The sequence below is a fragment of the Haemorhous mexicanus genome, chromosome 2 (genome assembly GCF_027477595.1).
Source record: "Haemorhous mexicanus isolate bHaeMex1 chromosome 2, bHaeMex1.pri, whole genome shotgun sequence".
Classification (NCBI taxonomy): domain Eukaryota; kingdom Metazoa; phylum Chordata; class Aves; order Passeriformes; family Fringillidae; genus Haemorhous; species Haemorhous mexicanus.
In genome coordinates this window covers 106,898,382-106,919,573 of record NC_082342.1, presented here as the reverse complement: position 1 = coordinate 106,919,573, position 21,192 = coordinate 106,898,382, and the positions used below count along the sequence as shown (strand labels likewise).

The 21,192-nt window shown below is 37.9% G+C and overlaps 1 protein-coding gene across 3 annotated transcripts in view; it reads left to right on the top strand.

Annotated features, from left to right (window-relative positions):
- MAP3K15 (mitogen-activated protein kinase kinase kinase 15) overlaps window positions 1-21,192 on the top strand; it is an 81,232-nt gene that overhangs the window by 27,432 nt on the left and 32,608 nt on the right. For 2 of the 3 annotated variants that reach the window (XM_059839857.1, XM_059839859.1), the window contains exons 3-7: window positions 1,557-1,580; window positions 6,636-6,707; window positions 10,960-11,153; window positions 13,345-13,513; window positions 14,804-14,910. In XM_059839857.1, coding sequence (XP_059695840.1) covers window positions 1,557-1,580; window positions 6,636-6,707; window positions 10,960-11,153; window positions 13,345-13,513; window positions 14,804-14,910 — 566 coding nt within the window. The remainder of the gene's footprint in view (window positions 1-1,556; window positions 1,581-6,635; window positions 6,708-10,959; window positions 11,154-13,344; window positions 13,514-14,803; window positions 14,911-21,192) is intronic. The other variant, XM_059839858.1, reaches the window with a different exon arrangement.

The window sequence follows — 21,192 nt, the reverse complement described above, 5'->3', positions numbered from 1 at the left end:
AGTCAAGCCCCAGTTCAGTGCTGGTAGCATTCAAATGTGCTTTCAAATGAATACTTCAGAAGGTAGGCAGGGACTGTTCATGAGGTATTTCAGCAAAAAATGTGTCAGTTCATGACACATTTCATGTCATAGGTGCTGGATGGTTTCAGAAGAGTTAATTTCTCCCTATTGAGAAAGATTTAACTGCAGTAGATAAAGCTCTGTGGGAGATACATGCTTAGCTAGATAGACATTAATTTCCAGATATGTAATAATATTTCATCTGTCTAAGCCTTCCATTGCTTTTGTTATGAAGTATTTTATTTGGCTTAAGGAGTTTAGGCTAATTAGAAATTCCATTTAGGTTTTAGTAACTTTTTGACCCTTTGATGATGTTTCTTTTTTCTGAAGTTTATGACTAATTTGTTCAGGGTTTGTTCACTTCTGTTCAGAATTGTATTACTTTACTTGGACCTAAGTTGTTGTGCACACTCTTAAAAGTGGTGCAGAGTCTGAGTGTTGTAAAGGCAGCATTGATGTTACTGCTGTTACTTCTGCTGAAGATCTGTGAAGTTCTAGCAACCTAACTTTACACAGTTTATCTAAGGAGCCCCCCTGAAATTGTCCCAAGAGTTGTCTCTTCAGTTTCACCAATGTTCTTTCAAAACAACCTAGTTCTGAGGATATAAAAGAATATGTAATCTCGTTTTCAAAAGAGTCATATCTGTAGAGCTCTTAAATGCCTCCTGATATTTTTGCCTGTTGTTGAGGAAGTGGGTGCATGGGCATGATAATTCCTGTGCAGTGGTTGTCCAAGTGGACTTCAGGCTGTGAGATATGAAGTTGCTCAAGCAGAATCATTTCAGGTTGTCAGAGCACATTTAATTCAATTATATTGAAAACTTTGATTAGAAACAAGTCTATGTCTAATATTTGTAGCATGGATTACCTGGAGATCTCTTTAGTTTGACTAAGCAGTGTTCATTGAACATGTAACCCATCACCCAAGAGAAGAGGTTACTTATCAGCAACTAGATGTCTCTGAGGTCTGGTTTGCATGCCCATTAGTTTATCATCTGCTTCATTGTTTCAGTATCTGTCCTTAGATTTTGAGGTGAGAAGAATTAGGGTGCAGAAGGAATGTGTTGGTGTGTACCAATCTGTGTAACAAAGGGGCTTAGGTATGTGAAGGATACTCTTTCAGAGAGAAAAACCCTCCAGCTTTGAATGCTTTTGTCTCACAAATGCTCAGAGTGTGACTGGGTGTGCCCAGTCTGAGAAACTCAGGTTACTGCTAAGTACAACTTTCTTCATTTTCTGAATACTTCTTTATGTAGGTTTCTTCACTGAATGGTTAATTATTTTCCTAACCTGAGCTGCTGAGACTGTTCTTGATGTTGTTCTGTCCCTTTACTGGGAATTTACTGTGGCAGGAAATCTGGATTATCCTGTGAAGAGCACATTTGTGTGTGTGTGCCTATATATATGTATGTATGTATAGCAGTGTTTTTTATTGGAAATAATAATTCCCAGTAAAAACAAATAAACATTTCTATTATCTTCTTTTTCCCCCACAGGATATGGTATCTCAGAAAAACACAGTAAGTATTAAATCCACATTCATTTTTAAACACAAAATGAAGATCCTACATTTGAAGCAACTTTAATACCAAAGCTCCCAAGCATACATATGCTCTGTATGATTAAAAGCAGTTGTTTTACCCATCTATAATTCCAACTTTTGGAAAACTTGCTGACACTCCAAAGTAACACTAGATTTTAAAGCTACTTTTCGTTATCAATTCCTTTCTAAGTTGTAAAAAAGTGCCAGTAGATATAAGTTTTATTTGTAGTTTGACAGATCCAAATATAAACTCAGAAATTCAGTCTCTCTTTCCCTCTACTACTATCACCCATTTGTGCAAATGTAGATGTTTGTGATGCCTTAATGGAGTTTGCTTTTGTATCTCAAACAGCTTTGGCTTCTGTATACCTGTCCTCTAACTTAAAAATTCACAGATTTACTTAGAAATGCTTAATTCTTAGAAAAGCTTATTTCCCAAAGTAAAAATATTCTTACACTTAATGCAAATAAAGCCAAACAAATAAGTTTGAAACAAGATAAAATGTAGGAATTATTAAGGCTTTTTGAAATATGCCACGATATTTTATATAGTTGTATATTTTGCCATAGTTCACACAATGTCAGTGATTATTTTCATTAAATCCTCTGCACAATTATTTTGAGGAGGACTTATTTTTCAAACCTCTTCTACTTCCATTTATCCTTTCTGTTTCCTCCCATTCACCATATACTTTTATTTTCTTCTAAACAGTATTGAGCAGGATTAAAATAATAAAGTGGTCTTAGAGTTTGATAGTAATTTTAAAGAGAACTGGAAGAAAAAAATGCATTAGTCATAGCAGTTTATTTTGAGCTGCTGTTATGACTTGGCCACAGTGCTCCACATAGGCTAAAGATAGATCAGGTTTAGCACATGTAAATGCAGGTCATCCTTCCTGGCTGTCTCAGGCATCTTTGAACCAGTTTGACCTGTGTGGTGGGAACTGCATTTACTGCTCTGTGGCTCTGTGAAGGGGGACTCAGTGTGGCAGATTTGCTTGTGAATGCTACTGTCCATCAACTGGTAGATGACCAAAATTTCAGGAGCCTGTGTTCTCCCTTCCAGAGCAAGAGGGAGAATTGTGAATGAGCTGTTTGGTGGTAATACGAGACATGGAGTAAACAACAAAGGGGAGGGTGGCAAATTTAACCTAGTGCAATCAGATTAGCAGCCTACAGTCTTTTTTTTGGCAGAATCTTTCTCCAGAAAGGGGGGTATTTCCCTTCACACTGAAGAGAAGATTGAATTACAGAATATGCAGAGTTGGAAGGGACCCACCAGGACCACTGAGTCCAACTCCTGGCCCTGCATAGGACATCCCTAAGTCACACCATATGCTGAGAACATTGTCCAAACACTTATTGAACTCTGTTAGGCTGTTGCTGTGACCACTTCTCTGGGGTGTCTGTTCCAGTGCCCAATCACCCTGCTCAACCTTTCCCTGATATCCAACCCAAACCTCTCCTGACTCAGCTTTGGTTCCAGTGACATGGTTTCTATGGTGGGGTCTGAAATTGGACCTGTAAACACCTTGTGGCTAGCAGAAGGGGCAGGGAGACATCCCTAAGCTAGGATCCTGATTCCTCCTTTAAAAAGAAGGGATTTTCTAACCCACTTTCTTCAAGTGCTTAAATTATGAAAAAAAAATGTGAGTAAAACACAGTGAGGTAAAAAATGAATGACTTTAAAAACCAAGTATGGATTCTTCTTTCTGTTATTTGAAGTTGTTCATACCTTCTATTATTAGATAAATGTGTTCCCATATTTCATTCCTTTATCAGTATTTTTTATTCAGAAATTAGAACAAACTCATGAGCAAGCTAAGTAATTCACAGGATAAAACTGTGTTTTTTTAAGTTGAAGTTGACTTGAAATAGACAGTTGGCTTCCCCTCCTTTCAAATCCAGTGACTTGTGATGAGAGGATTGCAGTTTACCACTGATCCAGTATGGAGCCACTGCTTCATTGCTTGGTTAAATATTTTACAACTGTATGGCAGTGTCTTGTTTGAAGTGAATTGCTAATCAAGGTTGCTGTGCTTGTTAAGTAGGTACATAATTGGCATGAATTTGTTATATCCAGTCAAATATATAGTTAGATAACCATTTCAGTTTAATTGCTGAATATTAGATGCAATAGTTAATTCCCCTGTAATAGAGCTTTGTGTTTTCCTTTCACTTGTCCTGAGTGAAAAATGTGGATATGCCTCTGTTGTAACTGTGGAATAGTAGAGCTTAAATATGCTTTTTATCAGGGGCTGGAGGCATGCTGGAAAGAGGAGAGATTCTCCTAAGCCTTCCTCCAGCCCAGAGGTAGCCACAGGAGTATCATTGCAGGAGAAGTCCTCTCCATGGTTTACAGGCTCTGTGGCCATGCATCTGCAGGGTATGTAAGGAAAGGGGAACAGCTCAGATTGTTGCCAGGCACACCTTTGTTCCAGCAGCAAGAGTGAGACTTTCTGGACTGGTTGCTGTAGCTCAGAGCTTTCTCTGAGGTTTCCCTGCTCTCACCTTTCCTGTTTATCCTACAAATCTTGCATCATCTACAAAGGTGCAGAAAAATTTTAGCAGAGAGATGTGGAGCCATGTTGAAGTTGCAGAGAAGGTGAATGTCTAGTGTGTCATCGAGGCGATTTCCTTTGCGTATCACAAGAAAGCCTTGAAGAGAATGAATATTTTGCTTGTAGAGAAAGCTTTTTTCCAGTTCAGCATTGAGGAGGAGATGAGAGCAAGCAAACTGGACATGAAGCTGAAAACAATGCAAAGAAAAAAAGTCAGCAGTTCAACTGAGAGTTGGCCTGAGTACAGCTGATCTAACAGTGAAAATTATACAGCAGACAGCTGCAGTGGTGGGAGCCTGAGAGATTTAATAGCTTATTGTCTGAAGAAAGAGTGTGAGTAGGAGAATTTCCTTCCTTCCACCATCCAGGAATGCAGTTTTCACAGATAAGAATGAAGAATGTGATTCTCCTTGACTTCCCCAAACAAGCAGTTAAAATTCTGTATTGATAATTTATTGCATACTTGGATGTGAAAGGAAAGAATTATTATCTATGGGAGTTCAGTTCCCAAGGAAGAATTGCCCTGGCATGAAATGCAAGATCAAGATTCTGTGTCCCATCAGTTAGATTTCCTTCTGTAGAGCTCCTCTGAGCTTTAAGGACATTTCTGTTAGTTTTGATAAAGATTGCACAGCTTCCTAGTTTCTGTCAAAATTATTATCAATAAAATAGATGGCAAATATGCAGTCTTGCAGAACAGGTGCCATTATGGAATAATGGACTGAAGGACAGAGGAAAGAAAATTACTTATGGAAAATGCTTGTGCTTTGGAGTTTCTTTAGATGTCAGCTAAACATTGGGTTACTGGAGAAATGAAATTTCAAGGATTTTCAAAAGCAAAAAATACTTTTAAAAAAATAATCTTTCCCCAGACCAATGTAATAGACAAAATCCATTGGGAAGTTTTTCTATTTTGATTCAAAATTTTTTGCCATCCTTGACTTTTTTTTTTTAAGGAAGGAAATTTCGTCTGCTGCTATGGGATCTTAAGAGATTATAAATAAAAAGAGTTCAAGATTAGGTGAAGAAAAGAGTGAACAAGGGGCTTTAGAAAACTGCTGAAGTCAGGAAGCAAAATGTGCAGTCCTTTGGGCAGTAACTCTAGGTTTGGTTGCACATAATTTGAGATGCACACTTTTATCCATTCAATTTTTTGAATGAGGCATTGAAAATACAAACTAGAGCTTTCCACTATGGAAAAATTATTATCCCAAGTACAGAACATAAGGAGAAGTACTAGTTATTTGTTCTTTAGTTTATAATATGCCTGAAGAAATTTTAATAACCCTGTTGATTGCATTCAGGGAAGGTGTTTAAAGGAAGGTAGGCTGGCTATGTAACCAAAAGGTTTGTATCATTGTATACTTAGGCCTGTGGGCCTGGTGAAGTATTTTTAGAGATTTAAATGGTTATTTTTCATGAAATCCTGTAGCGGCTCTTTATTAAGCAGTGAATAATGTCTGGGCCATGGAGGAGTCATTAGCAAAAATTCTTCTTGATCTAAAGGGAACTGGATTTCAATTTATCCTTGCCACAAGGAATTTTTATGTTGAAAAATCTTTTTTTTATTGTACTTGGCAGAAAGTTTCTTCAGAGGTTTCAGTAGCTATTTAAATTAGACTGTATATACTGTTTAAAGGCAATGAACATTTAAGAAAACTAAATAGAAAGATTTTGGCACTTGGATTCATATTCTCCTGTTAAGTAGCCCCCATGGACTGTAATGAGAGCCAAGACTCTGAAATATGATTACGTTATATAAACTTAATTGTCTGAAGAAGTATTATTGCAGAGTTGCTTTCTTTTTTTTATTTTCTGATTATTTTTATAATGTATAAAAGTTTATATGATAGAGTCTTTTAATGATATATTTCTAAAAAGGCCTGAGGTAGCAGAAGTGTCAAAAGGGATTGTAAAAGGGCACAGAATGAAAAAGCAGGAAAATCTTAAATTCAGTAATTTTTCTTTTTGGGTGGAAAATAGTACAAAGGCAATGGGTAACCAAATAAATGCTACTTTTAATGCTTTTAATAATGAAATATGCCACTGTTACTTTAGATAGTGAAAACAGAGGCTTTGAAAATTTTTGTGTGAACATTGGTTTTTATGGAAATATTACCATTTCAAGCAATATATGGTGATTGGATTAAAGTTAAATAATCAGGTAATGAATCTGACAAGTTCGTAAAAATAAGACCTGAAAACATCCTAATGGTGACACAGGAGATGTAAAGACATAAATCATATAAATAAGAGAAATCCAAAAGATAAGATAGGTAAGAGAAATGACAACTGTTTGAACTGTTTTCTTTGCCTTGTAAATATAGTCTTGCTGCAAATATCTATATTCATTTTTTGTTGTTTCTTTCTTTAATTATTTCTTTATTCATGTGTCATGTGTGTCTCTTTGTTTCTTATGTTGTTTTGTGGTGGTGTTTTCCTCTTTGTTGTTTTATTTCAATTTGGAGTAGGTTGCCAACCTCAAAGCTTTTCTTCGTGTTCAAGTACCTCCTGAGTACCACAGTGGTAATCTAATAGGCAAAGTATGTATCACTTTCAGTCTGCTTTCTGTTGAATAGATATGCCTTTCTTTCACTGTGTTTCTAGACATGTAAACATAATAATAATAAGGATGATTTAAGAATAGTGCTTGGCAGGGTCTTTCCTTCAAGGTGATTAGAGTACTTGTTCCTTGCAAGCTAGATCCCAGAAATTTAAAGTGTTTGTCTTGTGGTAATATCTGTTCCCACTTTTCACATAAAAAACACTGCATTTATTCAGCTTTAGAAGAGGAAATATTTTTTGGAAGTTTATAATATCTTAGTCACTGTAGTGGGTTGACCGTGGCTGGATGCCAGGCACCCATTAGAGCCACTCTCTCACTCCCCTCTACAGCCAGACAGGAGAGAGAAAATAGAACAAAGGCTTCATGAGTTAAAGATTGGGAGAGGTCACTCACCAAATACAGTTCTGGGCAAATCAGGCTTGAGTTAGAGATGTTAACTGAATGTATTAGTTATAAAATCAGAGCAGGATAATAAGAAGTAAAATAAGACTTTAAAAACCCCTTACCCCCCCACTCTTCTTCCAAGCTTTACTTCCTATCCCAGCAATGCAGGGAGACAGGGAATGGGGTTTATGGTCAGTTGATCACAGGTGGTTTCTCCCACTGCTCAGGGAGAGGAGTCATTTCCCTGCTCCAGTGTGGGGTCCCTCCCACGGGAGACAGCTCTCCATGAGCTTCACAAACGTGAGTCCATCCCTCAAGCAACAGTTCTCCACAAACTGCTGCAACATGGGTCATTCTTCCATGGGGTGCAGTCCTTCAGGCACAGCCTGCTCCCTCCAGTGTGAGTCCCTCATGGAGTCACAAGGCCTACCAGGAAACCTGCTTTAGTCTGGACTCTTCTCTCTAAAGGTCTGCAGGTCCCTGCCAGGAGCCCACACCAGCATAGGATTCAAATGGGGTCACAGCCTCCTCTTAGACATCCACCTGCTCTGATGTGGGGCTCCTCCATGGACTGCAGGGGAATCTCAGCTCCAGCATCTAGGCACCTCCTTCTCCACTGCCCTTGGTGTCTGCCGTGTTACTCCTCTCTTGTAGTCTCACTCCATTCATATGTGTCTGCACTTAAATCTGTGCAATAGCTTTTTTCCTTCTTCTTAAATCTGTTATCACAGAAGAGTTACCATCATTTCTAATTGGCTCAGCCTTGGCCAGCAGCACATCTGTCTTGGAGCTGGCTGGCATTGGCTCTGCTGGACATGGAGGAAGTTTCCAGCAGAAGTTTCTCACAGAAGCCACTCCTGTGGCTCCTAAGGCCCTCCTGCTACCAAAACCTGGCCATGCAAATCCAATACATGCCTGTATGGCAAGATGGGTAGGAATGTGATGTCACAGAAAACCCTAACACTTGAGACAACAGTGAGTTAAACTCCCTGAACACTCAGGAGTTTGTGCTATCTTGGAGTCAATGCAGTTCCTTTTCTATTACTTTGTGTTTTCCTTCTAACTCCTTAGTGAGGGGGAGTAAGCATTCTTGGTACTTGAGTGAGTGGCAAAATTAATAGCATGGCTCAAGTAAAATAATTGTGCTATTAGCTTGGCAGGATAATTCCCTCCTTGAAAGTGTAGAGATTTTTACTCAGTGTTACTTACCTGGGAGGAAACCTACCTTTAATTCAAGTGTAGCATCTCTGTCACAAATTGACAGTTGCACCAGAATAACTTCACCAGTAAAATCTAAAAAGCCTGTTTATATTAAGATCAAAAGTTTACTTTTAACAGCATTAAAAAAATATTCGGAAAATATTTTAAGATAAAAACCACTCTACCTTTGGCCTGGCTTGCCTAGACCCTAAAAATGGCTTCTGTGGTCCTCACTCTTTCAGCCTCTCAGCAAAGGCATGGCTTTCTGCTTAATTCCTTGAACTATTTCACCTGAAGAACAGGTCCCTTTCTCAACTTATTTGCAATTATTTTCAGTTGATTTTTTTTCCATGTTCTTAAATTTGTGGCTTGTTTTGTGATTTTAAAATGTTGTGATTAAATACAAATGTTTCAGTGCTGGCATGCATTATATGCTGGAAGATGAGCTATTCAGAGTTTGGCGGGTTTTTTTGGTCTGCTTGGCTGTAATTTTTAAGTTAAAATTTCCCCAAATCAGACAATTAAAATATCCTAGCTTCTAATCCTGAAATTAACCAACTCATCATATAGTCTTGATAAGCTATGAAGTTATAATTCTATTACAATTAGTAAGTAATAGTTTATAGATATTATAGATATGTGTGTATGCAGGTAGGGTTGCTACATACATTACTTTACATATACCTAAGCCATTTATTCATTATCTTTAAAAAGCAGTAGTTGGTGTATGACAAGGCAGTAATTTTCAAAATTATTAGCTTTTGGTATCAGAGACCAGCATCCTGAACAGAATGTCAAATGAAGCAAGGGTGATATATTCAACCATCTCTAATTCTTGTTAGCATGAGAGTAGTAGATGGACTGTTTTTTTACATAATGAAGATAGGATAGACTTTCCTAGGCCACACAGTCTATATGGAAGGGTTTTTTAATTTATTATATGTAAATATTGTACAGAAGAGCTAGAAGACAGGAACATTTAATTGCATAGATTTCTTGTCTCCTTTTGCATAGTGAAATCTAAGTCAGATGATATGTTGGCTGGATAACAGTACAGTGTTTGAGGATAAGATTAATACAGTATTTCACATGTGTAATTAATTTTTCTGAAAATTTCATTGCTTTTTCAATAGATAACTGCAGCTCTTTGCATCTCAAGATACATTACCCTTTCAAATTGGATGGGCTTTTTTCATTGCAGGAAGAGCTAATTTGCTGTTGAAGGTTTAAGAATAGACTTTATAGACAAGCAGCTTTTGTGTTGCAGTGAACTTACTGTTTATTTGAATAAACCTGAGACAAAAATGTGCTAGCATATTGGTGGCTTGGGTTGCAGTTCTGAGTTTTTTGCTGGGAAGTAAAGATAACAATCCAACAGATAATTATATTGTTACAGCAGGGATAAATTAACTTAGGGTTTGTAAGGAAGGAATATGACTTGATCTTTATCTGTTAGAAATAATTTAAAATTCTAAATCCTTGTTCAGATCAGCAACAGAATGTACTGATACAAGTTTTTTTATCTGAAGTTTTAGTATCTGCATGCCCTACATTTTTAACTTCGTGTGAACAATCTGTTTCTCCTGTCAGGTTTACTAATACATTCAAAAATGTGCCATCTTCATATCCATTCTTTTCATGATCTCAGCCTTCTCCCATTGTTCAAGGTGACTATAAATGGCTGTGGCTTTTCTACATCCTTGTAGTTTGTGAAAAAAGGACAGCTATGATTTTGCTGTACACGTTCAGTTCTGTGGTATCTCCAACGCAGTGGTAGTTGGTCATGGCAGGTGAATCATGTTGTTCTCTGCCTCAGTGCTCCCATCTAGTTACTCTCAAATACAATGTTCACCTTCCTTTTAAACAGCAAAGAATTGTCATAGCTGGAATGGGATCCAGGCGCTTCTCCCAGCTGTTGAAACCTTCACAGTGGTCTGATTTCTGGGGTCTTGCTCAGGGGCTGAAAACTATGAACTTTCTGGGTTTGGGCTCTGAGGGGCCATTTCTTGTGTCCTCATCCATTTCAGCACCTTGATTGTATTTACACATTTTTTGTGGCATGTTAAGTTTTTTTGGGTTTTACTTCTAGAATTTTATCTTACAAGTCCTATGAAGTCTGTTACAAAACACTTCAAAGTTTTGTGGTTTGGCTGGTTAGGTTTTGATGGTAGCATGCAGCAGATGTTTTGTAGGCTCCTCTGGATTAAACATCTCTATAAAATCCTTCCAGTGTCTCTGTTTCCGTATTTCTCTCATTGTGGGGAGCTCTGCATCATATCTTTCCTAGCACAGGGTGAGCTTAGAGGATGCAGGTACGTCTCTGAAGCCAAAAATTTGGGAACAGAACATCTGCTGGTAACTGTCAGACCCTACTAGGGTTCGTGCATTACATTAAAAGGAAAAATTGTACAGTTTTGTTCTATTGCCACTTAACAGACCTGGACCCTTATTTGTCAGCTTTGTTAATATTTGTGACTTTTCCACACAAATTTCCTTGCAAATCTTGTGTTAAACAGTGCACTAAAACTTCTTACACCTCAGCAGCACTACTCTAGCTGTTTTTTCTGTCAGCAGAAGATTCTGTGTATATAGAAGTATGTTTCCACTTTCATTTGTGTTCTAAACTCTTCCTGTTTTTATTTTAGGCTTCAAGTGGCAATTATTATTTTATTCCATACATTGTCACACCTTGTGCTGACTACTTTTGCTGTGAAAGTGATGCCCAACGAAGAGCCTCTGAGTACATGCAGCCCAGCTGGGACAATATCCTGGGGCCGTTTTGTGTCCCACTGGTGGACAAGTTTCTCAGCCTTCTCAAGGATGTTCATGTTACATCATGGTAATGTTACAGCACACAGAGTTCCAGAACCTTTGATAGTCTCTTTTTGATATTATGAAAAAAGAAGGTACAGAATTTCTAGTAGCATTGATTATCAGTTTTTTATTTTTCACTGCACTCAATGTAATGTTAAAAGAAGCTGCCAATTTTGCTGCTTTTTGTATTCCTGGCCTGCAGTTGTTGCAGTTAACTAACCATGTTATGCTAGAATTTGATTTATAGTTACTTTCCAAAAAGCAAAGGCAATCCATGGTAAGATAAAGTGCTTAAGTTTTAGAGTGTATAATAGGAGCTAAGCTCATAGATTCTTCATAGAGTTCAAAGCCAAAAACTGTCCTTTTCTGTCATCAGATAAAATACATACATGGTAGCAATGGGCATTCAGTTGTAATTCTCATGTTTTGTTTTTATTTATAAATATTAACCTTCTGGTGTCACTTAATAAACATGATACTGCTTAGCCATTCTACAAGGGACTGTTGGAGTTTTGAGAATTGGGGCTGGAGAAGGGGATCTTTCTTTCTGAGTTGCTCATCCTGTATTCTGCAGCTATTTCTGTTTTGTATGTATTTCTGGAAAACACTCATACAGACTGGGTTTCTGGTTTTTAATTTTCCTGAAGTCTAAAGCATGAAGTAACACCAAGGGCCCTCAGATTTGTTTCCCCATTGCCATCCCACCCAAGTGAAAGGCTTGTCTAAAAAAGCTACTATTCTTTTGTGGTCCTATTCTTGCAATCCCATGGATGACCCTCCTGTGACATTCTACCCTGAAGGGGAAGGGAGCACCCAAGATTCCTAGATGCTCACAGTTGAAAGGAATGACAAAAGTCAGAGGGTCTGCAAAAGTTTGCAAAGTTTTATTAGTAAACTACACACTTGGCATGGAAATTGGTGTTTTAGTCCTTGACCTCCTAGTGTAAGGCACAGCAGAGGGTTTTGGGTAAAGGATGTAGGGTGAAAGGGAAGAGAGAAAGAGAGAGATAAATTAGAGAGGCAGACAGGAGGAAAGAAAGAAACAGACATCACCCATCCTGGCTCCAGTGTCAATCCAGCTGGGGTTTCCATGATCCTGGGATTCATATGCAGGGCAAGCACCCTGGAATTTTTGGGGAATTTTTCTTTTTTTATAAATAAGTTTTCCCCACACTGTAGATCAGTTTCTCACTGTGTATGCAAATTAGTTACATGCAGTCTGTTCTTGTCAATCTTTCTGGAAAAAGGGCTGAAGCCTCTGGGGGTTATTGGGTGGTCTTGATCCCTCTTTGCAGTCCACGCCCGCTCTCAGCCTCGTTTCTGTGCTTGCACTGTATGAGGCTGTGCTTGCCAGCAGTGCTTACTGTGGCCTTGTTGCTGTGATCATAATGTGTATGAGACAGAGAACTTAATTTTCTTTGCTTATGCTAAACGAGGTTTAATACTTTGAAAGACTCATTTGTAAACAAGAAGGGGCTTATATGCACTGGAGTATAGTCAGTATAGTCAGGTGGCACGTGCTAAGTTCCAAACTAGAGACTCCATAACCTGCTCCAGGATAAATTTACCCCTGTGTAGCTGGTTGAGGCCATTCATACTTGTCATGGTGGCAATATATATATATTATTTTTCAATTTACAGAAGTGCTGATGTTGGATTGTGCACTGATATTAGCGTAAATAAGATGCACTTACTGGAGGCTTTTACAGAGGTCCTGCCCACATTATGTATTATGTTCATCAAAGAGATTGCAACTAAATCTGCTTTTGTTGGCTTGTTTTTTGTTTTAGTTTCTGTGTTGGAAAGTCTCCTTCCAACTTTCATGATAAAATAATATATCTCCTCTTTACATCACACTGGTATTTGTTCTCTGTGTCACTTTATTATCTCAGATGCAGCCTTCTTTACGATACAAAGTGCCACATCTGTCTGGGTCACTAATGAGGCAAAGAAATGCTCCAGTTTTCTTGTGCTGGTAAAATTGCCTCAGGATCCTGGTTATAAGCATATTGATACATAGCCCTACAGTCTGATGCGGGGCAAGGTGGAATATTTGTAAGTAGTTATTGAAAAATATGGAAACATTTGATGTGGACCTCACTCTGAGGAAATGATACCTTATATTAGAAATTATACTTTTTATTAGAAGCATAGCCATGTTTCATAAGAAATGTCTAACAGTCTTCTTCCCCTATGTCTAACTTCTATTTCTTTAGTGCCTATTATAAAGAAACACTGCTAAATGACATTAGAAAAGCTAGAGAGAAGTACCAAGGAGATGAACTGGCTAAGGAGCTGGCCAGGATTAAGCTTCGTATGGATAATACTGAAGTGCTGACTTCTGACATTGTCATAAACCTGCTTCTTTCTTACAGAGACATTCAGGTGTGTGCTTAAAGACTAAGGTGGATTATTTTACTGTGCAATTTTGGCTCTTGTTTGTTCTCCTCTGCTTCTTTGTATGTTAAGCAGTGATTCCAAGCTGACACTAAATGGGAGCAGTTGTTACATTGTGTAAGTTTGGATTGTCTTTTGGGCAGTTTAAGGGGATAGAAACTCTTGCTTATTTTGACTCTGAAAAAGAGACTCAGGTTAGGTGACTTCCTTAGGTCTCTTCCTTTGCTTTTAGTAATTTTTAACTTCCTTAAAAAGAAAAAAAAAGCAAAAATCCCTACTGAATCAAGATGCTTGCCTTGCTCTCCTCTCCCCTATCTTTCCTCCCTCCCCCCATAAAATTAAATATACTTAGAAATGAAGAAAACATATTCTTATGACCGTTGTATTGACTAGAGGTGCCAAAATTGAGAACTATAATTCAATTAAACATTAATTTGCTTTTAAAATCTAACTGTACCCTTTTTTCTTGTTTTAATTTTTAAAAATATTTTCTGGTTTTGCTAAAGCAGCTGTTTTTCCATATTGACAGTCTATGTGTTTGACATCCATTTTCAAATATAATTGCAACCATTCTGTAGATTTTTTTTCCATATCAGGAGATAAGTTGGGTATTTCTTGTGTGTAAATGGGTTCTGAGAGCAATGGGTGACCACATCATCCTTCATTACCAAACCTTCCATTCTGAAATGCAGATTTTCCCTACAGCACTTCATCCAATTTCATTTGGATTGGCTCTGATGATCATGAAAGATCTCTCTTGAGAAATGTGCTCGTATCAAAACATGTTTTGAACAAAAAGATTCAGTAACACAAGACCCTTTGAAATGTCAGTAAACTGGCCTCTTTAGCACTGTAGATGTGGGTTACCCCTGAGAAACTCAAATGGGTGCACTAGTGGCTGATGTACATCAGAGGCAGCTGTGTTTGAGTCCATGGTGACCTGGTGAGGTGTCATTCACCAGAAGATCTTAATAAGGCCTGAAAAAGCCAGATTTGTCATCTCTTCTTCTGGTGCTGGGAGAGTAATTGATCACACTGGCTGCAGGGATTCAGTAGTTTGGGCATCGTGGTGATGAAGACGCAAGCACTGACATGGATAGACAAAATCCCTGTGTGCTCCTACACAGCTGTTCCTTCCTGGCTGTTTCTCTTAGGAACAGTCACCTGGGAAGCTGTGATACACTACATGTGATCATGATACGTTTTAGCTTAGTGATGCTTTCCTCCTTCAGTTTATTCTACTTCAGTCCTTTTTATTGTTTTTCAATTTCATACCAGGACTATGATGCAATGGTGAAGCTGGTAGAAACACTGGAAATGCTTCCTACCTGTGACCTGGCTGATCAACACAACATCAAGTTTCATTATGCTTTTGCATTGAATCGGTAAGGGTGATTGATTGAAGTTGTTTCATTTTAGTGCTGTTCCATATGGGCTTGTATGTGAATTTATAGTGCAGATAAGATCAAATTCCCTTTCCTTTCTGCACACATTCATCACAGTCATCTCTCCTTAATGCCATGCTTACTGTGCACCAGGACAGTTTGTAACTTTTGAAATTGTTGTTTTCCAACAACCATTGTTTTGTCAACACTAGGAGAGAGTGGATCTGTTCCAAAGGCCCCCTGAGTAAATGCAGAAGGCTCCAGTGATACCAAGGGGTTCTTGGTCAATCTGAGATTGTTTAATCTGAGTCACTGATTATTCTGAATGTCTTCAAATGTTTAGTGTGATAGAGTTATGAGTGATTTATTAAAGTAAGAGGTAAAAAACACTGCTTGATCCACAAATACACATTCATGATAGAATTTCCTTGGAAGGCTGAATGGTCATCAGGACCTGCAGGCACATCATAACTTCAGGAAACACTGAAATATTATTGAACTCTTCTAGTTAGGTACAGACTTTTGTAGTACCTATGTATAATAATTACTCTGTTTCTAAAGAATTTATGTTAAGATTGTCAGAGAAAATAGATCTTATGCAAATTAAATCCCATGTAATAATAAAAATAACTGGCTAGATGCAATCCACACACTATTAAGGATTGCGACCTAGCTAACTAAAGCTAAACTAAATTAGCTAGCTGACTGTGAATTAGCTAAGTAAAAATCAGCACTGGACAACATCAGGATGGCATAAATCAAAGAGATTAAGAACTTAATAATAGATCTGGAAATGCAGTTCCTATGGCATTTTCTGGAGAATGGTAATAAATCTGGTCCTATCTGACTGTTTAATCAGACACGAGTAAGCGCTAAACTATTGCTCATAAAAATACTGCATACGGATTTAGCCCTATTTTCAGAACTTTTAAAAATTATTTCAGGAATTTGACTCAAAATGTATCAATTTGCCAGTAAGAATAATGCTAGAATCATGTTTTGTCCTTAGGTAATGTCTTAATATGATCAGTTTTAAAACTTTTTCATTTAGATGTGCATAACAAAATTGGCAATCTCCTTTACTGACTTGGTCTTCAAATTCTTTGTATTTTGAGCAGCATGTGAAATCCCTGTCATTAAGTCTTCTGTTTTGACAATGCCAATAGCACCCTGGTAAGACAAGATAAAATTAATTGCTCATGAACTTAATTTGCTTGTCAACAGCTTTCATTAAAATGGTTATTAGCCCCATCCAGCATGATGCTCCTTGTTTTCTTTTGGGAACTATTTAAGCATTTCTGTAGAAAAGGTTTTTCAGAAATAAATTACTGGTTTTTCATTGGTAAGAATGCTGAATTTAGCTTCTACTGGTGTTTTTGCCTTCTTCAAACAAAATAATGGACAAAACTCAAAAGATGAGACTTAAACATTTTTTAGCAAGTCTCGTTAGTTCAAAATGACCCCTAAAATGTTGCATTTAGCATCTTTCTTGCATGAAAATTTGAATCCCTAATTTTGTCTTTTAAAACCAAATTATTTTTAGTGATTTCTATCAGAAGCTATCTTTAAAATAAAGAACTGTATTTTCAGTTCATATTCTATTCATTTCAGCATACAGAACAGTATTAATGTTGATAAATACAGCTGACTGAGCTCACCAGGAAAACAATACATCATATGCAAAACAGAATTAGCAGCTGTAAGAGTATCTGACCCTGCAGAATGTTAATGTGTGCTTAATTTCATTTAAAAGTATACTCGAACTGTGATCCAGGGAGAGTAATTAGTTTATTTCCTCTTGGGCTCTGTAACTGAGTTCTCCTGGCCATCAGTGTCACTTGCATTGTCAAGTCAGAGTTACTCTTGTGCTGCACAGAGCCAGCACCATGGCAGGAGGGGCTGCAGGGCTGGTTCTGGGCACCTCAGGGCTCTGCTGCTTCAGCAGCTGGGCACAAGCCCAGCCTGAAGCACAGCTGTGTGTAGGTCCAGGTTAACAAGTAGTGCTAAGGCAAAGGACAGCAATGTTTCACTTTAGATTCTGTGCCATTCCAGCCTAGCTGCATGTCCTTTGCCTCAGAGCCAGCCTGGGTCTGACTTGGCTTGGATGATAAGCAAAGCAAGCCTGGACCTCACTGATGGGTACTGAGCAGACAAGTACTAGGGCACTCTCTATCATATGTAGGGCAGGCAGACTCTTCCATGCTGATTTCTGGAACCCTGATTATGTGGCAGGTGTTTAAGCACAGCCCCTCTCCTAGATTTCTGTCTTCCTCTCTGGCTGCCTGAGGGCATCTTGGATTTGTCATCTCTCATGTCTGTTATCAGAGGCTAACAATGGATGTTTGCAATGGCAGGCTTGTGCTTGTTTCCAAGCCTGGGTTAGCTGAGTACATCACTGTCCTTGGGTGATGGAGCAAAGGGCTATTGCTTTTCCAGAGTTTATTTAAGCTAAATAATTTGGATGTAACATAGGAACAGAGCAGACAGTGCTCCCTTCTGTACACAGACACAGGCTGGTTTAAGACATTGTTCCTTGTTGCCTCCTAGCTGAGATGTAAGTCTAATTGTATCTTAATTTAGACATCTTTAGGTATAAGTTCAGTCCAAATGTGCAACATGAGTATTTTCAATATTTCTATTCGCAGCTGTGGTATGAAGTAAGATGCTGTGCAATTGAGGGACTGAGTGTTCCTGATGTGGATGGCTGTTTGTTTCAGTCCACAGTACACCTTGCCTGGGAGGCAAGCACTGTGTATGGACAATTTTCTAATTGGTCTTATTTACCAGAGCTGGAGTTATAATGTCCTGGAAACTTGCAAAGAGGCCCAAGGGTATGCCAAATTCTGTTCAAAACAGAGTAGACTTTAAAACCAAACCCAGTCCTGGCATGAGGCCAGAAATGTGAAAATTTTAGTCTCTTTCCAGAGCACTTCTACTTCCTTTATATTGAAGATGAGGACAGCTGCAGTCACTATTATTTAACTCAGCATGCTGTGTTTTAATGAGCAACATATTCCAATACCATAATAAAAGAAGGCAATTAACAAGTGAAGGGTGTAATAGGGTGCAAGTAGAAAATCACTAGTAATTGTGAGTAATACTAGTAATTGTGAATAATAGTAGCCACAGAAAATTGTTTCCATTGTTAAGCACTGGGGTATTTAAAATGTTCTGTTCTGTGATTACTCAAATTTAGTAAAAAAACATGTTGTGGGCCTCCTTTTATGTGCCTGGCTTTCATGAAGTACCTGAAGTGTATATGAGGGAGGGAAAAAAGCTAGTTTTTTTTCTTTGTTATATCTGTCTGTCTGCAAATTTAGTTCTTGTCAAAGCCTAATTTAGGGTCTTGTTTTCCTCATTCATTGATTCAAATGTTGAAGATTCTACAAGCAAATTACCTTCTCAGTGAAATGTATCTTAACTCAAAAATTAGTTTCTGGTTTTAAGAGAGAATGCAAGTGTACTAACTCTAACTAAAATGACTTCTTGTATTTCTTAATAATTAAGATTTTTTAAAAGGTTTTTGCTCATTTGCCCATTAAGACATGAAATGAAAAGGAAAGCAAATGTGTATGCCCTTGAGAAAATACTTTCCACTAATACAAGAGGTTTTTGTCATATATAGTCTTCTTCATGTAGCTAGATGGTAGCAAACCATACAGGGGAAGATGTGAACAAAAAGCTGAGAAAAAAAAGGTTGCACTACCTGTTACCAAAAGAGTGAGCTAATTCTTGTCCCAGTGAAAACATGCTGTTCCTGCTTACTTTGTTGGGCAAAAGCCTGGTTCACTGAGTGTAGTTCTGGCTCTGTAACCATGCCAGTTCTTTAAAGCTGGTAAAACTAGTCTGTGAAGCAGGAAGATTTTTTTTTTGGTTTCGGAATATTTAAAACTCGATCTCCTTATAAAGACTAGAGCGTAGAGAAGGATTCACCATCAAGAGGATGGATTTGGAAAGCAAGAAAGGAGCTCTGATATCAAAGAGAAAGGGAAAAATCTTTTTTTTTTTTTTAACTATGTGTTCCAGGTTTTACTCCAGGTGAGATGCTGTGGTAGGAGTTTGTTGCCCTACAGTATAATTCAGGGAGGTAAAGGAGGAGTGGATAGTTGGATAAGACAGGGAGACAGATGCGAGAGGCTTGTGTAGACCAGGGAAGTGAGAAGACTGCTTCTGTGATTGAAGAAACCTGGTAGGGTCAGCAGACAGATAAAGCACGTGGCAAAACTGCAGTGAGCAAGCTAGCAAATTGGCAAGTGAATCAGCCAGCAGTTTCTGGAGGATTTGGGTTTGCTGTCAGGCAAAACCAAACTGGCAGCAGAACACTGGCACAAATTCTGAGGAAGTGATTAGAGGCTATAAAGGTGCCCAGCAGGACAACTTTTGTTTTAAGAAAAAAAATTCCTATGTAGCCATTTCTGTTTGAAAAACCTTAGTTTATTGAAGATTTCTTCATACAGAAATGATTCAGTGTCATTGATCATTCCCTCAATTTGAATTTTTTCCCCCTCATCCTAATAGTTCAGTTTCCTTTTTAAATAAAGCTTACAACTGTGCACAGTACTGATGATTAATGTGCTGGGTATTTGTAAAAGACATCATGATTTTTCATGTTTAATTTTTATTCCTTGTTCATTTCCTTTTAATTCCTAGCACTGTGCTTGGGGAGACTTGGCAGTGTTTTATTGAGCACTGGGATATTTTCATAATTGCCCTAATTTTTTGAAGTAACTCACAGATCTCTTTCTTAACTGACAGCAGTTTCTGCTGCTGTCATGTTCAGATAATGTAGATTCATTTGCTCTGTTTTGTTTCTCTGCAAGTTCTCACAAGATAACAATTGCAGTAAGAGGACTAAAATGAGCTAACAAAGAAACCAGTATGAAAAAAATGTAGTTTTATGAAACACTTTCCAAGGCCTGTGGGGTTTTTAATATAGTTTCTAAATAAATTGTAGTAGTACTCTTTTTTCTTACCTCATTGACCATTAAAACTATATTTTGAAAGAATTTTCAGATTGTGAGTAGTGATTACAAAAACTGTGCCCCCCAAACCCCAGAAGAATATGAAAGGTAGCTCATATTTTCACTGGGTGTGTATGCAAGCTTCTTTAAGGTAGAACATACCTTCTTCCAGATGTGAAGAGTTTAACAGATTGTGTGTTGAAGAGCACCATTGAAAAAATGCCTATTTCAAAATTCTATTTCATTCCTAAAGTTGACTTGTTCATGTGATACCATGAGGGACATTTGTATTTCAGTGCAAGATGGTCTGTAAGCACCAAGGAGCAGTAAAATGAACTGGTTGGGTCATTTCTGTAGCAGCCTATTGAGATTCTGCTCTGGCTTATAAAACTTCATATTCAGGGGATATGCTCTGCAAATCTCACCTGATGTACCAAGTTAATCCATAAAGAGAACATTTTCTGCCTTCCTTCTCATGCCTGTGCATCATATACAGTATTTCAGCTTTCCCTGTTCAGAGAGGCTGTGGCATCTCCGTCCTTGGAGGTTTAATAGATTCAGCTTTTCAGACACAGCCAAAGTTGCCACTGTCTAGAGCTGGGCCATGGACCTGCTGTGAGAGGGGATTCTATTAGATTACCTCCAGCAGTATTTATTACATGTTTTTTTTTGTGATTTGTTCTAGTGTGGTTCTAAATGGGGGCTGGGGAGCATGGGGAAGCTAACATAGTTGAGATTGGTTTAAAAAAAAAAAAAAATCTAAGTCAGTGCTAAGCCTTAAAGGTGTAAGGTAATCTCTTCTACTCTATTGATAACACCACAGATCTCTTTCAAGGCACCTTGAAACAAATTTTGAGCTGTCAGGCATGCAGACCTGACAAAATGTAGGGTCTGAAATAAGAAATGAAAATCTGTCTTGGTCAAGCATAACAAGTTCTGCATATTATCCAACAGAATATATTCATACTGACTTCAGAGAACCTGCTTAGGGCTTATGTGATCTTTCAGGTTGTTTGGGTTTTTTTCTTTGCTTGCCCCCTCTTTTTTGGGCTTTAGAAGCTGATAACTTCTTAAATTTGTAAATTATTATATTGGTGTATGAGTTTTGTATTATCCAGTGGGCATTGAATTCTGCTGTAGTGAAAAACATGGTCTAATATAAAGATACCTAAACTGATTGTTTAATTATGTCCTGTTAGATGAGTGCATACTTGTCATGTGCTAAATTTTGTTGAATTTAATTATTTTTAACAGTAATTTTTTTACTTACAAGAGGGAGGGCTCTTTCATTTTAAGTTCTCTAGTACAGTGTTTATTTAGG